General features: G+C 52.7%; 2 protein-coding genes across 2 annotated transcripts; one reads left to right on the forward strand and one right to left on the reverse strand.

Annotated features, from left to right (window-relative positions):
- Positions 1-164: 164 nt before the first annotated feature.
- Positions 165-21,283, forward strand: Man1b1 (mannosidase alpha class 1B member 1). Its single transcript, XM_051166423.1, is given in 16 exon segments — positions 165-398; positions 852-960; positions 1,856-1,971; positions 5,681-5,829; positions 8,648-8,757; positions 10,309-10,494; positions 13,104-13,252; positions 14,279-14,417; positions 14,420-14,466; positions 18,785-18,884; positions 18,887-18,974; positions 19,296-19,416; positions 19,884-19,998; positions 20,001-20,080; positions 20,163-20,294; positions 20,994-21,283. Coding segments are annotated over 16 exon segments (1,956 nt in total). The 5' UTR covers positions 165-287; the 3' UTR covers positions 21,198-21,283.
- A 1,688-nt stretch (positions 21,284-22,971) lies between these two features.
- Positions 22,972-26,898, reverse strand: Dpp7 (dipeptidyl peptidase 7). Its single transcript, XM_051166569.1, is given in 13 exon segments — positions 22,972-23,345; positions 23,697-23,761; positions 23,908-24,064; positions 24,139-24,257; positions 24,758-24,818; positions 24,966-25,132; positions 25,236-25,317; positions 25,394-25,529; positions 26,109-26,272; positions 26,365-26,504; positions 26,580-26,693; positions 26,792-26,845; positions 26,848-26,898. Coding segments are annotated over 13 exon segments (1,386 nt in total). The 5' UTR covers positions 26,888-26,898; the 3' UTR covers positions 22,972-23,258.
- Positions 26,899-27,377: the final 479 nt, after the last annotated feature.

Below are 27,377 nucleotides of genomic sequence, written 5' to 3' on the forward strand. Positions count from 1 at the left end.
GCAGTGACGTAAGGGCGCAATGCCATGGCGTCAAAGGGTGCAGGGGCGGGTACTCTGACGAAAGCGACACACCAGGAAATGTCAACGCAAGGCTGTACGCACGCGCAGTGATCAGACTAAGGGTTTGCGCTTGCGCAAAGCCCGAAGAAGACGCGGCGCGTGCGCAATGGTGTATAGGGCGATGGGCGGGGTGTGGACTCCTTCGCTATGGCAGCCCGCGGTCTTTCTCAGTCTTGCACTTCCTGACTCCTCCTGCAAGCGAGGTCTCGTGGGCCGGCTTCGCAGTCATGTACCCGCCGCCGCCGCCGGCGCCTCACCGGGACTTCATCTCGGTGACGCTGAGCCTGGGCGAGAGCTACGACAACAGCAAGAGCCGGCGGCGGCGTTCGTGCTGGAGGGTGAGGCTGGGTCCGGGTCGGGGAAGTCCCGCAGAGGGTAGTGCCCAGCTGGAGCGACCGGGTCTTCCCCCCCGCCCCCCCCTGCTTCCAGGAGTCCCTCTGCCGCGTCTGGTTCTCGCAGCTTGAGTCCCGGTGTTGTTGGTTTCCCCTGCCTAATGCCAGGTGTTCTGGGCCGGGGGGGCGCGAGGGTTTTTGCCCGAGGGGCGCCGACACAGCATGTATGGTCCTATGTGTATGGTCGGTCCATGGCTGAGCCAGGTCATGGGGATTTCAGGAGTTTTCCTCCCGTGCACGTTGCAGCTGGCCAGATGGTGCCCAGTGCTTTGGCCACGTATGAGCTAGTGTGCTGCCCTAGCAGTGTAAACTTTGTCCTCAAGCAAGGTCTCTCCGAATTGCTCTCCTCGCCGAATCGGTGACAGGTGTCTTTTTTTTTTATTTCTGGCTCTTTCTTAGAAGTGGAAGCAGCTTTCGAGGTTACAGCGGAATGTGGTTCTCTTCCTCCTGGGCTTTCTGATTCTCTGTGGATTCCTGTACAGTCTTCAGGCGGCTGACCAGTGGAAAGGTATCGGAAATACCAGCGGTGCTAGGGCAGAGGGGGGGATGCAGTCTGACGTCAGACACGTGGTTGCAGATGAAACAGCACCAGGAAGCATAGGTGGTGACAGATTGACAAGAAATGCAGGGGTGGGGCCGGGTGGGGGATGGGGTGGGAGGTGGCAGGGTGGAGCTCAGTGCCACCACCTACCTGCTCCTGTAGGCTGCTCTCGAGATACTTGGTGCCAACACTGCTGCCCCTCTGTCAGAGACCATCAGTCAAGAGCATCAGCATTTAGTCACGTCCCTGCCATGTGCTACTATGTGTTTGCCAAGGACCAACTGGTTTCCTGAGAGGTTGCCTGGGATCTGATCCTTCTGGGCTTCTTTAAGGTTGCTGCTCATGATGACCAAGACAGTGCTTCAAGTTGCTCAAATCAAGCTGCCTGTTTACCTCCATGTAGTTCTTTTCAGTATAGGCACTATTAAGTGGGTAACGTTGTGAGGGGCTGGGGAGGTTGCGTGTTGTGCCATATGCTTAGGAAAGAGTTGCTTCAGCCTGGGATAGGCTGTAGACCCAGCACTTGGCAAGTAGAGGCAGGAGGATCAGGACATGAGGCCAGCCTGGGCTGATTTCTCTGGACCTTATTTATTTATTTACATTAATGTTTTGCCTGCATGTGTGAGGGTGTTGGATCCTCTGGAACAGGAGTTACAGACAGTTATGAGCTGCCATGTGGTTGCTGGGAATTGACCCTAGGTCCTCTACAAGCGAACAATCAGTGCTCTTAACCGATGAGCCCCTTTTTAGACCTCGAATTCAGTAGCTTTTTGGAGGTCTCACTACCTAAAACAAATGGCACCTGTTTAGACATCTCCTGTGAAGCCTCTCTGGGCCTTACGGTGAAAATTGTCTTCCACAGTTCTGAGTGGCAGACTGGCAGAAGAACAGAAGATGAAACCAGAAGTTCCGCCTGTCTTACCAGCTCCTCAGAGGGAAAGTGCCAAACCAGAAGGCTTTCCAGACACAGTCCTTCAGGTAAATTCCAGTAAAGGCTATGTGGAGTTGCCACTGGGGTCTGTTTTGGAGCATTGCAAGTTGGCAAATGCTGCCTCCAAGAGGCTGAAGGTTTTCTTTTCCCTGTCACATTCAGCCTCTATACTGGCTCAGTTGAGGCTGTCTGTATAAAGTTGGGGAAAGAAGAGGCAGGTACTTGCGTCCTTTCATTCGCTTTGAACACCACCATGACGCAGCTCCTGTCTTAGGTGCTGGCTTGCCCACTTATGAGGAACCACAGAGGCTGATGGGATGGGCAGGTGAGAGGCCACCAACAAGTAGCATCAGACAGTTGGCACATGGCGGGGTGCAGACCGGTGTGGAGGGGAAGAGCCGCCTGTGGAAGCAAGTGTTGAAGAAGCCAGTTTCTGTCTGGGTGGGCAGAGCAAGGCTGAAAGAGAGAGACCTCTGCACAGTGACCTTCCAATGGAGCTAGGCTGGGGCATGGGAACTGGGAATCTGTCCAGTTGTGGCTCTTGTCGCGCCTAAGGGGTGTGGACGGTGCTCAGGAAGAGCTGAGGAGGGCCTGCAGGGATGTGCTCTGTTGGAGATGCTTCCCAGTGGAGGAAGGTGTGGGACGGTTAGGGTCTCCACCCAGAAGGGCCTGTGAGAAATGAGCTTAGGACCACCGAGGTGCCCCATCTGACTGCCGTGTTGTGCCTTGGAGGCGGCATGGGGCCACTGTGGGTGGGTGGCACTAGAATCACCTGTCAGGGGGGTTCTGTGTAGAGGTAGTGTAGTTTATCTAGAAGGGGTTGTGGGAACAGCCAGGTCTCATCCTGGGGTACCCACTCTGTGAAGCTTAGGGCTGTGGGCAGCGGGGCAGATGGAGTGGAGCCTCGAGGTAGGTCAGAGGCCACAGAACAACCAGTTGCTGAGAGGACCGGACTCAGATTTCTTGAGAGTCGGGGCAGTTGCCCACTGCAGTTGAATTCCTCTACACCTCTGAAGCCTTTGGCTACTTCCCCCACCCCCACATAGCCAGCACTACACTTAGCAGATGTTAGAGGACTTCAGCTTCCCCTGTGGGTAGGGTCTTGGGCACAGGTGGAGGTTTCATATCTCTGCGCACCACAGGGCGTCATACAAACCGGAAGCCCTGGCTGACAGCCAGTCTAGGAGACTACCTCCTCAGGACTGGTTCCTGATTGAGAAATGGATGCACACTGGCCTGGGATCCAAGAATGGGATGTCAGTCTTGGTGAATTTGGGGGAGCCGTCATTCTAAGCAGAGAGGGTTTATATTGTTCAGAAAGCTTGCTGTTGCTAAGCTGCCAGATTACACACTAGAAAGTACAGGAAGGGAGACAGAAGCCAGTGCTGGCAAGCCCCCTTGGATAGGCCATAATAGGTAGAGTTTGGGATAAGTTAATGAGTGTGCCATCCCTGGGGACTGTTGATAGAACTTTGGGGTGACAAGGTCTCTGTACACAGGCTAGTTTCCTCACGGAATGATGCTCCCAGCTGCTTTATGTTCTTTGGCCTGTCCCCCTTGAAATCCCCTAACAGAAACAATGCAGAGGTGTGTGATAAACCCTTCCTGTGGAAACGGAACACACGCATCTGCTCACCCCTGTAGGGATCCCACGACAGTGAAAATCCAGCTTGGTAGTCCAGTGTCTTGTATTGGGGTGACTTGCAGGAGCAGAAATGACTCATGATAGCGGCATCACCAAAGCCCACCCCAGCATGGCTCAGAAAACTGGGAGCCTGGAATGCACCCCCCAACCTGCAGGCGGTTCAACAGGTTGGGGAGTGCCCTTTCCAGAGGCCTCAGGTGATCTAAACGTCTTCCTTCAGGCAGCTGGTCTGGTCTCAGTCTTCCTTGCAGCTTGGCCTGTTTGAGGAACCTTCACTGCAGCTCGGCTTCTCTCGGCCCCTCAGCTTTATTTGTTGACTCTGGCAGAGAGGGGCTTGCTGGAGCTGGCCGCTTCCAGGGGCTTCTCACTGAAGGAGCTTGCCTGCAGGACGGAATGTTTCAGTCAGGGAGAAACTTTACTGCTCTGGGGTTTCCCTGAAGCGGTCGTGTTGCCAGGTGCAAGAGGAAGTCTCCTGAATCTTTTTTCCAATGGTTCAGTGCGCTGCTACCCTCAACAGCTTTATGAGCATGTCAGTTCTCAGCCTCTGACTTTTCTCTACAGGAGGAGGAAGAACATTCTAATATTTATGCTTAAGTGATCCCAGTGCCACAGGTGTTTAAGTAGGGAAATTGGACTGCTAGGACAGATATAATGTGAAGGCATGTGTTGTCACCTTATTCAAGGCAGCTTTTTACATATTTGCTGTACTTCAGTAGATTTAATTGAGCATACACATTGGTGTTAGTGAGCCAATGAGTTAGTTTTTTGAAACAGGGTTTCTCTGTGTATCCCGCCCATCAGAACTGATCTGTAGACCAAGCTGGCTTCCAACTCAGAGTTTGGCCTGCCTTGAGTCCGGAGTGCTGGGATTAGGTTTTTATCATGTGCACTTTTGTTGTTGTTGTTGTTGTTTGGGGTTATGTTTTGTTTTCAAGACAGGGTTTCTCCATGTAGCCCTGGCTGTCCTGGAACTCACTGTAGACCAGGCTGGCCTAGAACTCAGAGATCCGCCTATCTTGGCCTCCTGAGTGCTGGGTTTAAAGGCAAGTGCCACCCCAGGCCTCATGTAAGTTCTTTCCCCCGCTTCCCCAGTTTTTCAAGACAGGGTTTCTCTGTGTAGCCTTGCCTGTCCTAGACTCGCTTTTAGACCAGGCTGGCCTCGAACTCATAGCAGTCTGCCTGCCTCTGCCTCCCAAGTGCTAGGATTAAAGGTGAGTGCCACCACGCCAGGCCTCATATGAGTTTTTTTTTTTTTTGGTTTTTCGAGACAGGGTTTCTCTGTGTAGCCTTGGCCATCCTGGACTCACTTTGTAGACCAGGCTGGCCTCAAACTCACAGCGATCCACCTGCCTCTGCCTCCCGAGTGCTGGGATTAAAGGCGTGCGCCACCACGCCCGGCTTCATATGAGTTTTTATAGCTGGGCCATTCATTGTATGTATGCTTTACCAAATAATTTATTGAGGATATAAATAAAGCTACTGGCGAACTTCTGTGCTTGCTGCTATGGAAGCAAAGAACATGTCTGGACATACACCATCCTGTTGACACCATCTGACACCATCTGGGTGTGAGGGTGGCAGTGGGGACCCAGCCCTGTGATTTGTAGAACTCAACATTTTCTACACTATAGTATGGAGAGTGATTAACCCTGGCTGTCATCCACAGAGTCTTCATCTTTTTTTTGGTTGTTGTTTTGTTTTGTTTATGTTTTTTGAGACAGAGTTTCTCTGTGTAGCCTTGACTGTCCTGGACTCACTTTGTAGATCAGGCTGGCCTCGAACTCACAGCGATCCCAAGTCCTGGGATCAAAGGTGTGTGCCACCACCGCCCAGCTGAGTCTTTTGCCATTCTTATCTCTGGGGGATAGTTTCAGTTTTAAACTATCCCAACAAGGACTCTCAACTCTTTATCCAGACCTATACTGGCTATCTGGTATTTCTCCAAGTCTCTGAGCAGCTTATCTCTCAAACTGCAGACTGCTAAAAAGTGAAACATTTCCCACAGTGCTTGGTTGAGCACAGTAGCCCTCTCTCCTCTTTGAGTGTGAGTTCACACTTGAGGGGCAGGACAGGTGATATATTTTGGCATGTGACTCTTGATTTTGGTTTAGAAGCGGCAAAGGCATCGCGGCCCTCCCCACCTGCAGATCAGGCCCCCCAACATGGTCTCCAAGGACGGGGTGCAAGATGATGCTAAGGAGAGGGAAACAGCCCTGGGGAAGGCTCCGCAGGAAGAGGACACACAGAGAACCGTCATCAGGTACCGGCAGCAGGGAATGGGTCTGAGTGTGCCCTGCCTGCCGCCAGCATGGCTGATTTTGTTTTGTTTTAATGAAAATTCATTTTGTTTATGTCATATTCCTCATTTGAAACAGGCTGGATTCTAAAGGTGGCTTCAGTAAGTGTTACTATACAGTCACATTTTAGAGCTACGTTTGGTCTATGGCTTGTTCATGGTGTGCGGTCATGTCTGAGAGCAAGGCTCTTTTAAGGAATATGAGGATGGCGGGTCAAGGGGGAGAGGAGGTTAGGAGGAAAGTGCCTTCTTCTGTGGGAGTGACAACTAGTTGACAGGCACCTCCTCTTCTACTCACTTCTGGCTTAGTAGTGACGTAACAGCATCGTGTGGTGCCTCACATTTGGTTGTTAATTATTTTATTCCCCGAGGTCTGTTTGTTGTCTTTTACGAGCAGATACTCACAGAATCCAAACTGACCCTCATAACCGTGCTTAAGAAATGATTCCTGGGCTGGAGAGATGGCTCAGCAGTTAAGAGCAGTGTCTGCTCTTCCCGAGGTCCTGAGTTCAATTCCCAGCAACTACATGGTGGCTCACAACCTTCTGTAATGTGATCTGATGCCCTCTTCTGGCCTGCAGGTGTACATGCAGGCAGAGCTCTGTATACATAATAGTAAATAAATATTTCTAAAAAAGAAATGATTCCTGATAAAGGAAGCAGCAGAGCTGAGGTCCTTGGGCTTTGAGGACCGAAAGATCATAGAGGAGACAGGTACCAGAGGAGAAAGAAAGAAAACAGAGTCGCTGCAGGATAGAAAAAACCATGTGAGCCGGGAGGAGGAACTCTGAATTTCACATGGGGAGAAGCGGCCCAGATGCGGAGCATAAGCAAGTGTTTGGGGACGATGGGAGGAGGTGGCCCAGTTGGAAGTGATTAAGGCAGGGGCATGGGATGGGGGCTTAGAGAGTAATACCTGCCGAGCCCGGGGGAAATACGGCCTAGCTGAAATCTGTCAGATGTCTGTGATTTAATGGCAGGCTAATTCATAGTGCTGTAATAATTTTAGGCTTTTAGTAATTAAAATTAATAGCCTATGTATTTTCTGCAACACAGCAAAATGAGAGGGCATGGCTTGGTCCCCTGGACTGAGCTGACACTTGTTGGCCCAACAAGTTTCTTGCTTGCAGTACCAAGAGGCGCCTCAGTCTAGATGGTGCTGGGCCTCATCTCCTACTCAGTGTCACACTTGGAAACATCAGGTGCAGCTCTGCCAGGGGGCGTGGCCTGAGCTCTACGCCTGCGCGGCTGTTCTGAGGGTGTAAAACCTGAGGTCTTAGACCCCTGAGCACATAAAGAAACAGTGTGGAAGCAGTAGTGTAGGAAGGAGAACAGTAGCCTGTTGCTCTTGTTTGCAGGAGGAAAAGGTTTGCTCCCAAAGCCAGTGTCTGATTCAGTTTATAATGTGCTCTTTAAAGACAGGGGCTCTCTGAGGGGAGGGCCGGAGCTGAGCCTGGGCCCAGTGCTGCTCAGGTTACTGAAGGAATCCTCTGTGTTCTTGCTTCCCCTGCATGTGCTAAAGTTGAAATGACAGAGAAGACTAGCCTGGCCCTGTGTAAGGACAGCATGCAAATCTGTGGAGCATTCTATTCTACAGAAAACACAGAAAAAAAGCCAGATAATCCCAGCCCTTAAGAGCTAGAGGCTGGCAGATAGCTGTAAGTTTGAGGCCATCCTGGTCTAGATAGCAAGCTCCAGGCAAGCCAAGAAAAAAAAAAGAAAGAAAGAAAGAAAGAAAGAAAGGGGGGGTGGTTCTAAAGAGATAGATTAGATAGAGGTTAAGAACATTTTCATGGGGCTGGAGAGATGGCTCAGAGGTTAAGAGCACTGTCTGCTCTTCCAGAGGTCCTGAGTTCAATTCCCAGCAACCACATGGTAGCTTACAAGCATCTATAATGAGATCTGGCACCCTCTTCTGGTGTGCAGATGTACGTGCAGGCAAAACACTATATACATAATAAATAAATCAATCTTAAAAAAACAAACAAAAAAAAAAAACACTTGTTGCAAAGGACCCAGGCTCAGTTCCCAGCACCCACATAGTAGCTCACAACAATACATAATCACAGTGGGTACCCGACATCCTCTGACTTCTGAGGGCACCAGGCACACATGTGGCACAATTACATGCATGCAGGCAAACATTCAGTACACACACACACACACACACATACACACCCGCACGCACACATGCATGCACATGCCTTTAGCTCCAGCACTCCAGAGGCAGAGGCAGGCAGATCTCTGTGAGTTCGATGCCAGCCTGTTCTACAGAGTGACTCCAGGACAGCCAGGGCTGTCAGAGAAATCCTGCTCAAAAAACCAAAAAAAAAAAAAAAAAAAAAAAAAAGGCCTTTTGGTCCAGGTTTACCCAAGTGTCATGTGGCCAGCCTCTGCTTCCCCAGATGCTGTGTCTGTGCGTCGAGACACTGTGAGTGTAGGCAGCTACCCTGCCTGCTGTGCCTGCCTTCCCTCAGCGGGGCTGCTTCCAGGGTTCTTGACAGAGCTGAGGACCTCCTCTTACTCAGGGCTGTGATCTGGACTCTCCTTTAGAGCAGCCCCGGGTTGTCTTCTCCACATCCAGGTGGCTGTACCCAGGATGAGTTCCCATGGTCCAGATAGTCTGTGGGGTGTCAGGACGGCTTGGTTGTTTTCCTGTCCCTCTGCTGTGGCTCCCACTGAGATGAGTCCCTCTGGGAGCAGGCAGGCCTTGTCCTGGGCATAGTGTGGGGTTAGGAGGGTGTAAACAGCAATCCCTTGATGCCTTCCTCTTCTCCCCTAGCTGGCGGGGCGCAGTGATTGAGCCTGAACAGGCCACTGAGCTCCCTTCAAAAAGAGCTGAAGCCTCCACCAAAGCGCCTTTTCTGTCAGTCAAGATGTGGAAAGAGCCAGGTGAGTTCTCCTGCCCCCTCGCCTCGTGAGAGCCTGTGCCCGAGAGCCTGGGGATTGACACTCTCCTCCCAGGTCAGCACCTCCCGCCTGACATCTGTGCACTCACCCTTCAGCACCCGTGCTGTGTGCACACGCTTGTTACAACCCTTGTGACATCTGTGGCTTCTTAGCTGCCCTGGTTCTTGCCTGAGCACTGAGTAGCCAGACAAGATGCTTGTTTGAGAAGTTTGATTTTGCCATCCTGCTCCTGGGCCAGGACGTGCCTTAGCATAAGAAGCACAAGATTAAAGTCATACATTTTAAGAATAAAGATGCAGGCCAGGCGTGGTGGTGCATGCCTTTAGTTCCAGCACTTGAGAGGCAGAGGCAGGTAGATCACTGTGAGTTCGAGGCTAATTGGTCTACAAAGCAAGTCTAGGACAGCCAAGGCTACACAGAGAAACCCTGTCTTGAAAAACCAAAAAAAAAAAAAAAAAAAAAAAAACCCAAAAACAAAAACGAAGAATAAAGATTTAGTAAAAATACTTTTTATTGTTGTTTTGTTTTTCAATTTTTTTCTTTTTGGAGACAGGGTTTCTCTGTGTTGCCATGGCTGTCCTGGAACTCGGTCTGTAGACCAGGCTGGCCTTGAACTCAGATCTGCCTGCCTCTGTCTCCTGAGTGCTGGGATTAAAGGTGTGTGCCACCACTGACTAGCGTCAATAAAAGTAAATTCTTTGTTAAAGAAAAGAGACACAAGTGTCCCTTAATGTGTCAACTTACTTGTAGACCTCATAGGCCTTTGGGCCAGTGTGTGGTCACTAGCATTGTAGCCTTATTATTGAGCTCTGCTCGGTCCTAGCCTTGTGCTAAGAGTTCTGTGTGTACCAGCCCGTTTCCATTCTCATAGTGTCTGACCTGTTTCTGCTATAACCTTTGAGGTAAAGGATGTCCACAGAGCTCCATTGGACATACAGGAGCTGAGCCTCATGAGGTCCAGCACCAACTGGTCTGGCACATAGAGACTGCTGTGTTAAGAGTGGTAGGGTCAGGCCATGTCTGTCAGCAGGAACTAAAGAACCTAGTGGGAAGAGGCGTGTGGTGTGACACTGCACACACTGCCACATGCGGCCTAGTGTGAAGAAGAAAGCTCCCCAAGGACGTGAGGCAGCACCTGCCTTGTTTTCATGGGACGCTGTTTGGCAGTTAATCTGTTCAGATAATATTCCCAAGCACTGGTTCCTGCTTACTGCTAAGTTCACATCACACACGCCAGGCCCTGGTGCACCATGGGAGTGCTGCCCTCTTCCCCTTGAGCAGAGAGAGGCCTGAGGTCCCCGTGCTCTTGAGTGTAGCCTGTAGATAACACGCTCGCTGTCGCTGTGTGTGCCGCTGAGGGGCTAGCGTTTGGCTTTGGCTGCCTGCCTTGTTTATCTGCTGCCCTGTGACTCACTCCTCATGGCTCTGCCCGGGGTCCATCTCTCTGAAGGCTCATGGCTGCTCTTGGGAAGCCCTGCCTGCCTCCAGAGTGGCCAGGACTGTCCACTACCACTTGTGCCTTCTTCTCTCCAGTCCCCCCGAATGAGCGCCAGAAGGGAGTGATTGAGGCCTTTCTCCATGCTTGGAAGGGTTACCGCAAGTTCGCTTGGGGCCATGATGAGTTGAAGCCTGTGTCGAAAACCTTCAGTGAGTGGTTTGGCCTGGGCCTCACCCTGGTCGACGCCTTGGATACCATGTGGATTTTGGGTCTGAAGCAAGGTAATGACTCCTTTTTTGGTTGGACTTTTTTGGTTGACACATACACCAAAGCAGTGTGTGAGGGCCCCCTCCATGTGGGCCATGCATGTGTGACGTCCACATGTGACACATACGCCAAAGCAGTGTGTGAGGGCCTCCTCCATGTGGGCAATGCATGTGTGACATCCGCATGTGACACATACGCCAACGCAGTGTGTGAGGGCCCCTCCATGTGGGCCATGCATGTGTGACATCCGCATGTGACACATACGCCAACGCAGTGTGTGAGGGCCCCTCCATGTGGGCCATGCATGTGTGACATCCATATGTGACACATATGCCAAAGCAGTGTGTGAGGCCCTCCTCCATGTGGGCCATGCATGTGTGACATCCACATGTGACACATACGCCAACGCAGTGTGTGAGGGCCCCTCCATGTGGGCCATGCATGTGTGACATCCACATGTGACACATACGCCAACGCAGTGTGTGAGGGCCCCTCCATGTGGGCCATGCATGTGTGACACCCACATGTGACACATACGCCAAAGCAGTGTGTGAGGGCCCCCTCCATGTGGGCCATGCATGTGTGACACCCACATGTGGCACATACGCCAAAGCAGTGTGTGAGGGCCCCCTCCATGTGGGCCATGCATGTGTGACACCCACATGTGGCACATACATCAAAGCAGTGTGTGAGGGCCCCCTCCATGTGGGCCATGCATGTGTGATACCCACACGTGACACATACGCCAAAGCAGTGTGTGAGGGCTCCTCCATGTGGGCCATGCATGTGTGACATCCACATGTGACACATACGCCAAAGCAGTGTGTGAGGGCTCCTCCATGTGGGCCATGCATGTTGACATCCACATGTGACACATACGCCAACGCAGTGTGTGAGGGCCCTCCATGTGGGCCATGCATGTGTGACACCCACATGTGACACATACGCCAAAGCAGTGTGTGAGGCCCTCCTCCATGTGGGCCATGCATGTGTGACACCCACATGTGGCACATACATCAAAGCAGTGTGTGAGGGCCCCTCCATGTGGGCCATGCATGTGTGACATCCACATGTGGCACATACGCCAACGCAGTGTGTGAGGTCCCCTCCATGTGGGCCAGGCATGTGTGACACCCACATGTGACACATACGCCAAAGCAGTGTGTGAGGGCCCCCTCCATGTGGGCCATGCATGTGTGACACCCACATGTGGCACATACACCAAAGCAGTGTGTGAGGGCCCCCTCCATGTGGGCCATGCATGTGTGATACCCACACGTGACACATACGCCAAAGCAGTGTGTGAGGGCTCCTCCATGTGGGCCATGCATGTGTGACATCCACATGTGACACATACGCCAAAGCAGTGTGTGAGGGCTCCTCCATGTGGGCCATGCATGTGTGACATCCACATGTGACACATACGCCAACGCAGTGTGTGAGGGCCCCTCCATGTGGGCCATGCATGTGTGACATCCACATGTGGCACATACGCCAAAGCAGTGTGTGAGGCCCTCCTCCATGTGGGCCATGCATGTGTGACACCCACGTGTGGCACATATGCCAAAGCAGTGTGTGAGGCCCTCCTCCATGTGGGCCATGCATGTGTGACACCCATGTGTGACACATACGCCAAAGCAGTGTGTGAGGCCCCCCTCCATGTGGGCCATGCATGTGTGACATCCACGTGTGGCACATATGTCAAAGCAGTGCTACTCCATTGGACTTTGGTTTTCTCCTGTCCTGGATACAGGAAAATGTGTGCTTGGGGGGGAGGGGGGCACAGGAGGGTCAGGGCCTGTTTTCATCCAGCGACTCAATTGGCAGCTGTCTGTTATCTCCCGAAGAGCTGAGTGTGGCCTTGGAATCTCATCCAGGCTGCTCTGACACAGCTGATACAGTAAGGGGCTGGACTTGCCTTAACTCTATCTCCAAGAGGGCCTCCTTAGGTTATGCACATCCCATTTAAATTGGTAGTGTGTGCTTTCCTCCTTCGTGGGTCCCAGGGATTGAACCCAGGTCATCAGATGTGGTGGTGAGAGTTTCACCCACTGACCGTCTCACTCACCCTTTTTGCTTTTTAATGGCGGGTCTCAGATAGCCATATAGCTGAGAATACCTACTTCCGCTGCATGCTGCACCATGCCTGGATTTTTTTTATTTTTATTTTTTGGTTTTGATTCTAAAAGACAGTGTCTTGGGGGATAGAGAGATAGCTCAATGTTTAAGAGTAGTGGCTTCCAAAGGACCAGGTTGTTTCCAATACCCAGAAGGCAGCTCACAACTGTAGATGTAGACGCACATACACAGTATACAGACATTCATACAAGCAAAACATCCATACCTGTAAAATCTCAAAGTACATTTTATTTTGGTTTGGTTTGGTTTTGGTTTTTCAAAACAGGGTTTCTCTGTGTATCCTTGGCTATCCAAGACTCCCTTTGTAGACCAGGCTGGCCTCGAACTCACAGTGATCCACCTGCCTTTGCCTCCTGAGGACTAGGACTAAAGGTGTGTGCCACCACACCCCACTAAAAAACAGGGTCTTAGTATATAGCTTTGGCTGGCAGATATGTGTGTAAATTTGTTTTGTTTTGTTTGCTTTCAATTTTTCATTACACAGAATTTAACGAAGCCAGGAAGTGGGTGTCACAGAGGTTAAACTTTAAGAAAAATGTGGACGTCAACCTGTTTGAGAGCACCATCCGCATCTTAGGGGGCCTGCTGAGCACCTACCACCTATCGGGGGACAGCCTCTTCCTGAGAAAAGCTGTGAGTGTTCTTGGCTGGGTTCACCTGGGCAGGGCAGATAGTAATCCCCTCAACAGCCTCCCTTATCTCCCTGCCAAAACTCTAGGCCATCTGCTTCTTTTTTTTTTTTTTTTTTTTTTTTTTTTTTTTTTTTGGTTTTTTCGAGACAGGGTTTCTCTGTGTAGCCTTGGCCATCCTGGACTCACTTTGTAGACCAGGCTGGCCTCGAACTCACAGCGATCCACCTGCCTCTGCCTCCCGAGTGCTGGGATTAAAGGCGTGCGCCACCACGCCCGGCTTTAGGCCATCTGCTTCTAATAGTTTCTGTCAGGGCTGCCTCCCATCCAGTATCCCAAAATACTTGCTAATATTCTGCATCTCTTCCCATGAGGAACTTCAGAGTTCCTCCTCTGGGCCATGTGGCCTTCTTCCTATCCCATCCATGGTGACTCTCCTTCTTCCTCTTCCTCTGTCCAGTCTCTCCTTTCTCCCAAGATTCCATCTGCCCAAAGCCCCGGGGACCTTCACTCTGTCCCTTCCTCCTGCCTTGCCCAGGTGTGTGTGTGTCTGTGTGTAGATATGTATATACACACACATATATGGTTCTTTCTTTCTTTCTTTTGTTTTTCAAGACAGGGTTTCTTTGTGTACCCTTGGCTGTCCTAGACTCACTTTGTAGACCAGGTTGGCCTAGAACTCATGAATATCTACCTGCCTCTGCCTCCCGAGTACTGGGATCGTGCACCACCAAGCCTGGCCTTTGCCTAGGTATATTTATTCAGCCAATCAGAGAGGCACGGTTCAGGGCATTAATAAGATCTCTTGAGCCAGCAATTAGCACCAGAATACACCAGAGCAATCTCCAGCAGTGTCTTGTGCTTTGGAGTGGAGGAGCTGCCACAGCATTGTCCTCTGCTGCTGTGATGTTTTGCTGTGTGATGGGTGTTAGAGAGTCTCAAACTACGTTTCTCCACTTGCTTGGGTGCAGCTGGGTGACAGGTGGGAAAAACCACTCTAATTTGAATGTTTTTTGTGCTTTGATGCTAGGAAGATTTCGGAAACCGGCTAATGCCTGCCTTCACCACACCCTCCAAGATTCCATACTCTGATGTGAACATTGGCACTGGATTTGCCCACTCACCACAGTGGACTTCAGACAGCACGGTGGCAGAAGTGACAAGCATTCAGTTGAGTTCCGGGAGCTCTCTCGGCTTACTGGAATTAAGAAGTTCCAGGTAGGGGCCGGAGGGACAGCTTAGCATTAAGAAGCACTGTCTGCTCTTGCAGCAGCCCAGGTTCAACACCAGCTACCATGTGGTGGCTCACAGCCCTCTGTTTTGTGCTTTTTTTGTTGTTTGTTTGTGCATTTGTTTGTTTGAGGCAGTTTCACTCTATCACCCTGGCTCACCCGAAGCTCACCATATAGACCAGGCTAGTCTGGAACTCAGAGAAATCCACCTGCCTCTAGAGTGCTGGGTTTACAGGTATGAGTCACCACCCCAGGCCCTTACAACTCTCTGTAACTCCAATTTCAGGGCGCCTGACACCCTCTGCTGGCTTCCATGTGTACTAGGCATGTATGTAGGCAACCATTCATATATAAAATAAAATCTCAGAGGGGCAAAACAAAGATAAAAACAAAAAAACACCAAAACAGTTGCAGTAGAATGGGCAAGTTCTAGCCAGAAATGGTTTCCCTGGGTCTGTGTGCTTCTCACAGGTGTATTGCTATGGGGCTTTGTTTTTTGGTTTTTGTTTTTTTTTCTCTGTGTGAATTTCATTTTTTTTTTTTAATGAAAAATGTTAAAATAATTTATGTGGCGGGGTGTATTGCTAAGGTATGTGTGGAGATAAGAGGACAACTGAGGTGAACTCTGTTCTCTCTCTTTTTTTTCCCCGAGACAGGGTTTCTCTGTGTAGCCTTGGCTGTCCTGGACTCACTTTGTAGACCAGGCTGGCCTCAAATTCACAGTGATCCAGCTGTCTGTGCCTCCCGAGTGCTGGGATTGGGATTAAAGGTGTGCGCCACCACGCCTGCCCGGCAGAGCTCTGTTCTCTTTTTACCTTTATACACGTGCTTCCAAGGCTCAAGCTCAGGTCTCAGGTTGCATGGCAAACTCCTTTACCTGCCGGGCCGTCTGATGGGCCCTTACTCACCTTCAGTATCTCTGTTATATAAAACCATCTGCTAATAGCCTTCCTCGTCCTGTGAAATGGCAACTTGTGCCAATTAAAAGCTGTGCTTCCGTTGCCCCGCCCCTGTGAGCTGCAGTCTCCTGTCTGCCTCTGTGAAGGGGTATGTGTAAGGGGCTTGTGTGGGTAGAGTCCCAACTCTGCCCTGTCCCGAGGTCTTTCTCAACTCAGCTCCCTCTGGGTGGCGGCAGTTGTTGGGGTTCCAATCTTTCCCACACGTGACGACCTCACCATGGCCGTGCTGCTCCTGGTGATGCTACTGTGTATGTGGCAGCAGATCTGTGACACAGATGCCCTGTCAGCTCCCCAGCTTCATCACTTGCACTGGACTTGCTGGATGACATGGATTCTTGTTCACTGTTTCAGAGAACCAGCAAACCGCTTTCCACTTGCACCATTTGACTCTACTTTGTCCACTTCCTCAACAACACATATTCCTTTCAACAGACTTTCTATGAGATGCTAACGTGACTGGTGTGAGGCAGTGTCTCACTGTGGTTTCACCTGTATTTCCCTAGTGTTCCCGACGATGAACGTCTTATCCTGTGCTTATATTACTGCCCTGGAGAACCATTTATCTGAGTTCTCTTGACCTTTGCCTCTTCCTATTAAGTTTTAGGGATTAAACTCAGAGCCCTACATACCCTTGCAAATCCTCCAGCACCAAAGCTGCACCCTGCATTGCCTCTTAGCCCACATGCTAAATGGATTGGTATTACTTTGATTTGTTTGGGTAGGAGCTGTGAGTCTTGCAACTTTATTCATTCTCTTTTTTTTAATTCTGTCATACTGCACATGCCTACTGCATTGCAGTTTCCTCTCCCTGCATTCCTCCTAGTCTCCTCACCATCCCCCCCAACTCCCACCCCACATCCACTTCTCCTCCGTTTCCCTTCAGAAAAGAACAGGCCTCCCAGGGAAAGCAACTAAACACAGCATAACAAGATATAGACTAGCACAAACCCCCACATCTGGCTTGGACAAAGCGACCTAGTAGAGAAGAGGGTCCCAAGAGCAGGCGAAAGAGTCAGACACAGCACCCATTCCCACTGTTAGGAGTCCCACATAACCCCAACCTACACAGCCACACACACATGCAGAGGACCCATTGAAGACCACGCAGGCTCTGTGATGGCCGCCTGAGTCTTGGTGAGCCCCTGTGAGGCCTGCTTACTTGGTTCTGTGGGCCATGTTCTCCTGGTGTCCCCAACCCCTCGGGTTCCTACCGTTCTTCCTCCCCATCTTCACTGTGTTCCCCAAGCTCCAAAGGGAGGGCCCAGATGGAGATCTCCAGTCTGGGTGCTCTCTCCACCTAATGTCTGGCTCTGGGTCTCTGCATCTGCCCCCATCAGCTGCTGGAGGAGCCTCTCTGGTGGCAACTGGGCTTAGTCACTGATCTGGTGATTTGAAAAAAAAATTTTTTTTTTTTTTTGAGACAAGGTTTCTCTGTGTCGCCTTGGCCATCCTGGACTCACTTTGTAGACCAGGCTGGCCTCGAACTCACAGCGATCCACCTGCCTCTGCCTCCCAAGTGCTGGGATTAAAGGGGTGCACCACCACCGCCCGGCTCGTGATTTGAAATTTCTTGAGAATTATATGTAAGTTTAGAGTAGGCTCTTTTTTGTTTTGCAAAAAAATACTGGTCTTATAAGAGCGATTGCATTGACTTTGTAGATTACTTTGGGAGCGTGGATTGAGTCTTCCAACTTATGAACATAAGAGGCTTTATTTATTTATACCAGTTTTTTGTTTGTTTTGTTGGTTGGTTTGGCTTTTGTTTGGTTGGTTTTTTTGTTTGTTTGTTTTTGTTTTTAAGATTTATTTATTTATTATATATACAGTGTTCTGTCTGTATGTATGCCTGAAGGCCAGAAGAAGGCACCAGATCACATTACAGATGGTTGGGAACCATGTGGTTGCTGGGAATTGAACTCAGGACCTCTGGAAATGCAGCTGGTGCTCTTAACCTCTGAGCCATCTCTCCAGCCCTTGTTTTGTTTTTGTTATTGTTTTGAGACAGGGTTTTTCTGTATAGCCTTGGCTGTCCTAGTCTCACATTGTAGACCAGGCTGGCCTTGAACTCACAGAGATCTGTCTGCTTCTGCCTTCCTGTGTGCTGTGATTATAGGTGTGAGCCACTGCGCCTGGCTTCTTGTTATTTTGAGACAGGGTTTCTCTGTATAGCTGTGGTGTCCTGGAGCTTTCCCTGTACACAAGGCTGGCCTCAAACTCAAAGATCTGCCTGCCTTTTGAGAGCTAGGATTAAAGGTATGTGCCACCACTGCCCAGCTGTTTAAATCAGTTGTTTTGGTTTTTTGGTTTGTTTTGGTTTTGGTTGGTTGGTTGGTTGGTTGGCTTTTGGTTTTTTGAGAGGGTTTCTCTGTGTGCAGTCTTGGCTGATCTAGACTCATTTTGTAGACCAGGCTGGCCTTGAACTCACAGAGATCCTCCCGCCTCTGCCTCCCAAGGCGTGCACCACCATGCCCGGCTATATCAGTTTAAATACCTTTCTTCGGTGGTGTTTTGTTTTGAGACAGGATTTCACTATATAGTCCTAACTGGCCTGGAACTCACAGTCTAGACAAGGCTAGTCTCAAAGTAACAGGGGTCTGCCTTCTGTTCGCTCACCCAGCCCTTTCTTCAGCCTTGTATAGGTTATTATTGAAGTCTTGTACCTCTGCAATTGATTTCTAAATATCCCATCTTATTCTTTATGAAATATTTGTGATTTTTCTCACATACAGCTTTTATTATATTGAGCTGGTCCCCTTCTTTGGTTTATTTGGCCTTTTTGTGGTACTGAGGATTGCCAAATCTAAGTCCCAATGCACACTAGATCCCACCAAGCCGCAGTCAAGCCCAAGGCAGCTCCTTTTTGCCTCCCTGTGGTTGGCCATGTTGTTGTTGTCGCTGGGTATCTTTACCAGGAAAGGTGGCAAGAGCTGGTTTTCTCCTGATGGTGCTGGGGTTTTTGTTTGTTTGTTTGTATTTGTTTAGACAAGGTCTCGGTCTGTAGCCCAGGCTGGTCTTGAACTTGACGCCGTTCTCCTGAGTTACAGGCCCGAGCTATTGAGCGATCATCCTGTTGGTGTTTGGGCACTTAGTGATTGTCCTGTGCTGAGCCACCATTGCATTTTGAGTCATGAAGCATACAGGTTAACACATTGCTAAATGCTCACTAGCCTGCTGTGGAGGGTCTCTGCATCCACTTAGGTAAACACACCGGTTTAGTTTTCTTCCTGCAGTGCTGTCGTGTGGCTTTGGTGCTAGGGCACTGTTGGCTTCAAGGAAGTGTTCCCCTTTCCGTTTCCCGTTGGGAGAATTGACTGGAGTAAGCCCACTTCCCCTTGTCTGCCACAGGAGGCCGTGGAGGAAGTGACAAAGCACATCCACTCCCTGTCTGGGAAGAAAGACGGGCTGGTGCCCATGTTCATCAACACGAACAGCGGCCTCTTCACCCACCGGGAGTGTTCACCTTGGGTGCCAGGGCCGACAGCTACTACGAATACCTGCTGAAGCAGTGGATCCAGGGTGGCAAGAAGGAGACACAGTGAGGCCTGGTCCGCTGCCATGCTGCAGGGCCCCAAGCTCCTGTCCCCGCCCTTTGCTAGGCCTCAGTAGTGGTGCAGGTGGCTTGGCTCCTCTACATGAGCCTACCTCCCAAATGGCATGGGTCGTTCAGCAAGGCCCATCGCATCAGTGTTCGCGTTGGCAGGTGCTCAAGGGCCCGAGCTGTGACGGGGGCTGTGTGTGCAGTATCTGCTCCCTGGGCAGGGCCAGGTCTAGAGATGCCATGTGTGGGTCAGGGTTAGCTCTGAGGAAGACACCGCCGTGGCCAGGCTCAGAGGAAGCTGACTTCTGCTCCTTGCAGGTTGCTGGAAGACTATGTGAAAGCCATCGAGGGCGTGAAAGCTCACCTGATACAGCATTCTCAGCCCGGAAAGCTCACCTTCGTGGGAGAGCTTGCCCACGGCCGCTTCAACGCCAAGATGGTGAGTTGTGTGGGCCAGCAAGCCTTCAAAAAGCTGCTGCCTTCTTTGTGACTTCCAAGGCCTTAGCATTTGTTTGTCAGAAGTAACAAGGAAATCTGGCCATCAGCTCCGTGCCATGGCCGTGGGTTGACCTTTGCTGCCTGCTTTGACCTATTCTTGTGATAGCCCCCAAGCAGAGGCCCCACATAGCCTGTGGTAACAGGCCTGGGCTCTCCCGGGCCGGCTGCTTCCTGGGGTTCTCTCTGGCTCCTGAAGTGCAGCGGGCCTCTGGAGGTATTTGTGGGCAGGTTGAAGGGATGGCCCGTGGGTTTCAGGGCACAGAGGGCTTTGCCTGACCCTGAGTCAGGATGTGAGGAGTGTTGCTTAGCCTGGCTGCCCCTGGGGCTTCTCCCCTCCAGGTAGGCCCAGGGCGCTTGGCTAAGCAGCACAGGCCTAGGTCCCGAAGTGAGGAGACATTTTGATTCCAGGACCACTTGGTGTGCTTCCTGCCAGGGACGCTGGCCCTGGGCGTCCACCATGGCCTGCCAGCTGACCACATGGACCTGGCTCGCGCACTCATGGAGACCTGCTACCAGATGAACCGACAATGGAGACAGGTCTGAGCCCTGAGATTGCACATTTCAACTTGTACCCTCGGGGAGATCATAAGGATGTGGAGGTCAAGGTGAGCTGGGTGTGGGCTGCACTTGGGCAGGGGTGATGCCAGCAGGGGTGGACACTCTATGAGCCTCTTGCTGTCCCCTTAGCCAGCTGACAGGCACAACCTGCTGCGGCCGGAGACCGTGGAAAGCCTGTTCTATCTGTACCGGGTCACAAGGGACCGCAAGTACCAGGACTGGGGCTGGGAAATCCTACAGAGCTTCAACAAGTACACACGGGTGAGCTGCTGGGCGCCTCTCTGTGGTCTCGGCTGGTGACAGAGCTCAGGCTGGATCAACCCTTGAGACTGCTGTGCCACAGATGGGGAGGAGCCAGCTTTCTGGGGCCTCTAGTTGGCTGCTCCATAGTCACATGGCCTAGATAGTGTAGTCACCCTGCTGAGCTTGCTGGTGTCAGGGCCCTGTTGTCTTTAGAGGCACAGCAATGTCCAGCGTTTCTGGGCTCTCTCAGGACCCAGGGTTTTCTGAGAAGGGTCTCTCTCTCATGCTCGCGGTTTATGAAACCCACCCATTGACCCTCACCCCGACCCTCCCCAACTGGGATTGATGGCCTGCCTTGCCCTCGCTCTTCCTGGGAAGTGGTCAGGAAAGGGGTATGTGTGGTCCAGGTGTAACCCTAGCTCTCTGCCCCAGAAGTCAGCAGGTCAGAAGCCGAAGCCTCTTGCCTGTGCCTGTGCTGGCTTATATGTAACAAGCTAGACCCTGGGCATGGCCAGTGGCTGTACCCTTTCAGCGGTGGCTTCTACCTGTTCAGGGCTTGTTAGCATTTTACAGGGTCCTCTGTGGAATTGTAGTTGACCTTGGCCATTACTTGGGGGGTTGCTAGGCCTGAGCCTACCCTGGGGCCATATATATGGAGTTAAGCAAGTAGCCCCAAGCTCTGCCACCGGTGTCATCGAGGCTTTGGCCCTTGCGCAGGTCCCCTCAGGTGGCTACTCTTCTATCAACAACGTCCAGAATTCCCACAAGCCTGAGCCCAGGGACAAGATGGAGAGCTTCTTTGTGGGAGAGACGCTGAAGTACCTCTACCTGCTGTTCTCTGATGACATGGAGCTGCTCAGCCTGGACACCTGTGTGTTCAACACAGAAGCCCATCCCTTACCCATCTGGGCTCCTGCCTAGAATAACCTGGCCTGGGGACGGATGGAGGGCCGAGGTGGTCCTGTTGGGTCTGTGACCTTCTCAGGGCCCATATAGCTCTGGGCAGGCCGTCATGTGTGATGCTCCTGTCCGGCTCTAGGTCCCACCTGTCTCAGCTTTTCCTGACAACGGTGGGAGGAGCAGGAGTGAGATGACCAGGTGTGGGATTCTGGGGTTGAGGCAGACTGGCCTACCAGAGCCTTTGACCCCTGGAATACTCTGTCATGACTCCTGACTCCTATGCCTGAAGGACCCTGCCAGCTGGCTGCAGGCAGCCTCAATGCGGTAGTCCCAAGACTTCTTATCACCCCCCTGGGACCACTCAGAACCCCAGTGCCTGTATCAAGTTCAGAGTGACAGCTCAAGTCAATGAGGTGCCTGCCGGGTTTGGCCTGACAGCCTGTGGAAGTCCTGACTGACTGATCCTCAGATCTGGTGGGCTGGTGTGACCTCGAGGGGCCTTCTGGCTCTAGTGTTTACGGGTTGGACTCAGGGATCCTCCTGGCCACCCACCCTCCTGGGCTGGCAGGGGTTAGAAGAGCAAATTTGTCTTATTCCCAGGATACCTGGTATAATGTGACTTCTCAGCTGAGATGAGAGTGGACTTTGCCCCCACTGTAATGGGCCCTGTGTCAGGGAAGGAGTGCTAATCTGTGCACAATCAAGTTCTCTGGGTAACATCTCAGTAACTGCCCCTAAAGTCAGAATGTGTATCCACTTTAGGTAGGAAGAGCTGAGAAGAGCAGGCTTTGGGGTACGTTCTGCAAACAGCCAGAAGGCTTGGTTTGTGCTGGTTCAAAATGGTCTGTGAAGGTCACCCTGCTGGCTGATAGAGGCAGGACACCTGCAGCGTCATGTTCCTTTTCTTGTAGTGAGACTTCTGTGCCTTGGTGTCTGAGCCTGTGGACACGAGGGTGAAGTAGGCCCTGTCTGAGATCTGTTGTTAGCGGCTCTTTCTAGGCCCCTAAGAACAGAGCAATCCCACGTAGCAGTGTAGGCTAAATGGAACCTAGGCACCTTGAGGCTCTGGGCCTGTGTTTCCTGTGTGCCCCAAGATCTGGAGGTTTGACACGTTCACTCCCCATCTGCATCTCAGCAGCTTTCACCCTGTGCCTCTGAGGCACAGTAGTCACCCCAGGGGCTGTTGTCAAACACTTGTACCCCAAGCCAGCTCTAACCCCAAAGGTGTCTACAGAGAAGGACCTGCCTGGTGAAGTGTCATGTGTAAATGTCAGTTGATCTCCTGTCACTGTGCTGTTGTCCTGCCCAGGAGCCCCACAGGCTCATGAATGGACAGGTTCCAGCTGGGGGCGGGGCCTGAGCTATAGAGAAGTGTGTATTCTCCACCTCCTGCCTTGGTCTCCCTGATGTGTTCTGGAGGATGTGGCCAGTGCCAGAGGGACAGCAGATGCCCTGTGGCCCTCTGAAGAGTTGCTGTGGGTCAGAGTGACTGAGTAGAAGATGTCCACAAAGCTGGGGGCCACACTTAAGTGGACAGTGTGGAATGGTCCTGGAGGGAAGCCTGGTCCCCAGTAAAGGCAGATTTCCCTCCCTCTCACCCTGAAGCACGGAACCTCAGAGCTGGAGTCTCTGCTTTATTAAATGTCTAACGTCCCACCAGGCTGCGTGTCTCATCCCTCCGCGCATGGACACACCTGGCCCAACTGTGTTTATTCAGTTTCTTCCGTCCACCAGCAGCCCCTTGCTTGGAGTCCACCCTGGCAGATCACTGTGGATCTGGACTATCCGTCCGTCAGGGATAAGGCAAGCTGTCCTGCCACAGTTGATCACACAAAACAAGGGATGCCTGGGTCCTGTTGCATCTTAGCTGGAAGGGTGTGGCTTTGGTCTGGCTGCCTCTACCCACTCACGAATGAGGGTGGCTTCCAGCTTCCGCACCTCCACTGCAGACGGGGGGTCTTCTGAGTGAGATGCTCTATGGAGCGGACATGTGGGGGTGGGGACACTCAGGGGGCAAGCTTCATGCCCATCTGGCCCACATTCCACCCCTGGCCGAACTCATGCAGAAAGGGACCCAGTAGGCTACACCTCACTGCACCTGAGGTCTAGGTGATGCGCTCCCCCATGGATGGTGACGGCGATGATTGATGTGCTCAGGTTGCTCCGGATCTGTGGGAAGAATCAAGCATGTGGCCTGTGCTTTAAGCCACCCCTCTCCCACCCTGGCCCCTGACATAGATAGCCAGCACTGTCTGTGGGGTGCACCGGAAGTGATGAGCTGCTGCACAGCTTCAGATAGCTCCATTGGAAAGAAAAGGGGAGATGGGAGGAGCCGGGTGTTAGACTGCACTGAGTGAGTGACAAGGGAAAGCAGCACCCACTAGAGAGGAGAGGGAGCCCGAGAGTGTGTCTGCAAAGGCAGCAGTTCTTTGAGGTCTAGCAAAGTGGGCAACAACAGACAAAGTCAAGCATTGCCAAGGGCACTTATATGGGGCCAGCCGCTGCCACGCCCGGACTTACCCCACCCCCTGCCCAGGGGTCTAGATCACCATTGGAGAAAATGATGTTGCTGGCAGTTTTAAGGTCTGAAAGCAACACAGCAAGTGGCGGTGAGGTATCCAGTATGCCCTTTAAAGCTGTGATCTGCATCTGGGGCTGCAGAACCAGCTTACGGACAGAGGGGAGGACCCTTCCCAGCCCCTAGCTCCCAGTCACCAGCCCAGCCCTTTACCGCCACCCCAGAAGCTGGTGTGCAGCCAGTCAGGCCGGGGCCACACGCCCCACGTGTCCAGGCAGTATTGCTGGCGGAGTTGATCCGAGAAGGGGATTTCAGGGAACATGTCTGTCACATTGTTGCTGTCAAAGGTCAGATTGATCTCCGTACAGGCCTGCAGGTACCCCAGAATGAAAAGACAGGCTATAGTCACACACCCCACCCCTAAGCTCCCCTATGTCTACAAACCTGGTAGTCCCAGGCCTTGGCGTCAGAGCCAGTGCCACAGCCAGTGGGGTCAGCACAGCTTTGGTACATCTGGTAGATGTCATAACAGGGCTCCGTGCCAGAGGAGTTGTAGACCAGCCCTGGATAGGATAAATGCTGGGACCAGCTCAAGCCACTCACTGCCCACCCACCCTGGGAGGAAGGCTAGTTGATGTAGGCATGCCTCACTGAGGACAGCACTTGGAGCCTGTGGAGCAGGTGCCACCAGCTGGCCTGGCTCCTGTGACAGCCCAGAGATTCCTCTCGCACGCCCAGGCACCCTGCCCCACAACAGGGCGGGATGGGCACGCAGAGCTTTGTGGCTAGGGACTCCGAAGGCCCTGGAAACTAGGATGAGCTCCTCGGGGGTAGCTATGCCGTTCCTAGGGCGGCTGGGATGTCATGCCACACTTCAGCAGCCTGCCCAGTTGCCACAACATAGGTCCTTCATTCCGGAAGCTGTACTGGGTCCTCTACTGCATCTCAAATAGCCTACAAGACCAAGCCCCAGGTCAGGGCTACGGGTCCTTTTCCTACTCAACCCCGTGCCACTGTTAAGAGTCTCTGTTCTTGCCCCATGAAGGCCAAGGAGTAGACCCACCTGCTAGTGCTCGCAGACCCACGATCCTCTGGCCCTCACTCAGCAGCCGCTCACAGCCTACCTAGAGGAAAACAGCAGAATAGCTCAGTGGAAGCCTCTTACTCAGCTTGCCTCCTCTGATCCCAGAATGTGGCGAGGACTGCTAGCCTACGCGGATAAAGTGCAGAAGGTTATCTGAGGATCCTGCACCCAAGGAGAGCCATCTCACCCTGACGGGGTTGGCAGGAAGATGCCCTAGGAAGTCAGTAGGATATGGGTAGTCCATCATGGCAAGCACAGTAAACGCATTCCTGGCAAACCCAAAGAGCTGGGTCAGGTCCTTAGGGCTGGCAAGTGGCTGGCAGGTACCAAAATTCCGGCTGATGGTGTCATAGGCTGGGAAGAGACAGGCCAGAAAAGGCTGAGGAAGCTGCCGGCAGATGGGAAGGGTAGGAGCGAATGCCCAAAGTGGGCACCAGATGAGGAAGGACCTCCTCACCTCCCTGGAGGAACAAGTCTTTGATTTGCTGGAAGGCATCCCGCACAGCCTGGGCGCACTTGGGACTCTGGCCGTAGAAGTCCTGGAGAAGAGACTGGTTGCTGCCACCACCACTGTGATACCTGCACCAGCCTGGGGTACCCAGGACCCTCACTCACCGCTGTGACGTCTCGGAAGAACTGGTAGGAGCTGCCAAGGCCTGCAACAGCTACGACAGGAGCACTGGCCGCCAAGGCCCCGGCCACCAGGTGGGGATACTTCATCCTCATGTAGGCGCTCAGCATCCCCCCATAACTGGGGTTGGGGCACAGGATTATGGTTGTGGGAAGCTGCCTGCTTGGTCCCCGCCAGCAGCCTCAACCTGTCCTCCAAGCCGAGGTTCCTAGGCTGAACCAGGCTCCTCCCCTTCCTCTTTCCCTGCTCAGAAGTCCCAAGGGTGGAAAGTGGAACCTGAAACTTTCAGGCCCATGCATTCTGACTCCAGGGCCAATGCAGACACAGCCTTCACTGTGGGTGCCCTGCCCTGGCCCAGCATGAAGACACTGCTGAGACAAAAATCAGAAAGGGGAGTGTCCCACTACTGTGAGCAACTCAGCAAACACAGCCTAGGGGGTCCACTCAGGGAGGCCTTCCAGGAGGAGGAGGAGGCAAAGCTAGACGCAGCCCCCACCACAAAAGGGGTTCAGGCCCGGGCAACACTGGGCCCCGGGCAGCAGATGTAGACAATAAAAGAGACTTTGGCCCGCCCTGTATAGGGTGTCACATGGTATGATGGGGTGCGGGCAACAGAGGCAGGTAGGGCTCCTTCAGATCTTGTGTGGGGCCAGATCTAGCCAAGCGTGCCTCTGTCTTGAAGAGAAATCAAGGACCTACCTTCCTCCAAAGGCTATGGTGGGGGCATCCTGGGCCCCGAGATTCTGCCGCGGGGCCTGGAGCAGCACGGCAAAGTCCGCCAGTGCCTGCTCCACAGTCAGCAGCTGTGTGTATCCCGGCTCTGTGGACTGCGCACCGAATGGAAGCGACCTCCCGTAGTACCGCTGTCGGGAGCAGGAAGGGACGGCTAGCCATCGCCTCTGCACTCCCCACCTCCTGCACCTCGGGGACTGCCAGGAACTGTCCGGGTACCCACGTGCTCCGCGAAGACCAGCAGAGCCTGCTGCTGCGCTGCCAGTTCCACCATGAAGCCAGAATTGTTAGCAAAGGACCAGATGTCTCCCTCGTTCCCTGTGTAGAAGAAAATGGGCCCCTCGCCCATCTTCCAGAACTTATCTGTGGGAAGTAAATGGGTTCCCGTTCAGGCCGGGGATAAGCAGGCAGGGAGCGCGCTGTGGGAGCAGCACTCACCTGACACCAGGTACCGCTGGCCGAAGGTTTTGTTGCCGAAACTCTCGAAGTTGAAATGGTCCATGTATTGCTCAAAATAGTTCTCCCGAAAGCCGGGGTCTAGATATCTGTCCGCTGAGGGCAGGTAGAGAGGCTCAGGGGCTGGTAGGGATCACCCGCGATCCGGGGAGGTCAGGAGCGGGGAGGGGGGCGGGAAGCCAGTCTACACTCACCTCTGGCCTGGAGGCTGCACAGCCCCAGGGCCAGGAGCAGGACCAGGACCCAGAGGAGACCCCATGGTCCACAGGGACGCGGGGCTGGAAGCCCATGCCTGATTCCACGATGGGCCGCTCGTGGTCACGTGAGGTCACGTGACAGGCGTTCCGGGCGGGGTGGGCTCACGTGACAGCCTGGTAGGGCTGCCCCTACCGTGGCTGGATTCTAGCTGCAGGACCAGCCTAGTCTCCTTCTCCTATCAGCTTCCGGGTCTTCTGAGCCACACCTTAAGGTTTCCCTGGGCTCCTACCAAGATGAGTACTGTGAAGACACAGGAAGCAGACAGACAGACGGCCACCGCCTATCGGGACCCTGTGGTCTCCCAAGTGTCCAGAGTACCACAGAGTGAAGGGAGGATACTGAAGGGGGTGTTGGAGCCCCACGTGCCCCATGAGCTCGTGCGTGGAACTCCTTCAGTCTGTCAGCTAAACTGTGCCCTGGGCACGGAAAGCTGAGCTGGGCATCACCAGCATCCCGGCCGCAGCCCTCAGTTCCGGTCAGCACCCAGGAAACTAGGACAGTTCTGTCTGCCCTGAGAGAGTG

This window comes from Acomys russatus, chromosome 24, assembly GCF_903995435.1.
Source record: "Acomys russatus chromosome 24, mAcoRus1.1, whole genome shotgun sequence".
Classification (NCBI taxonomy): domain Eukaryota; kingdom Metazoa; phylum Chordata; class Mammalia; order Rodentia; family Muridae; genus Acomys; species Acomys russatus.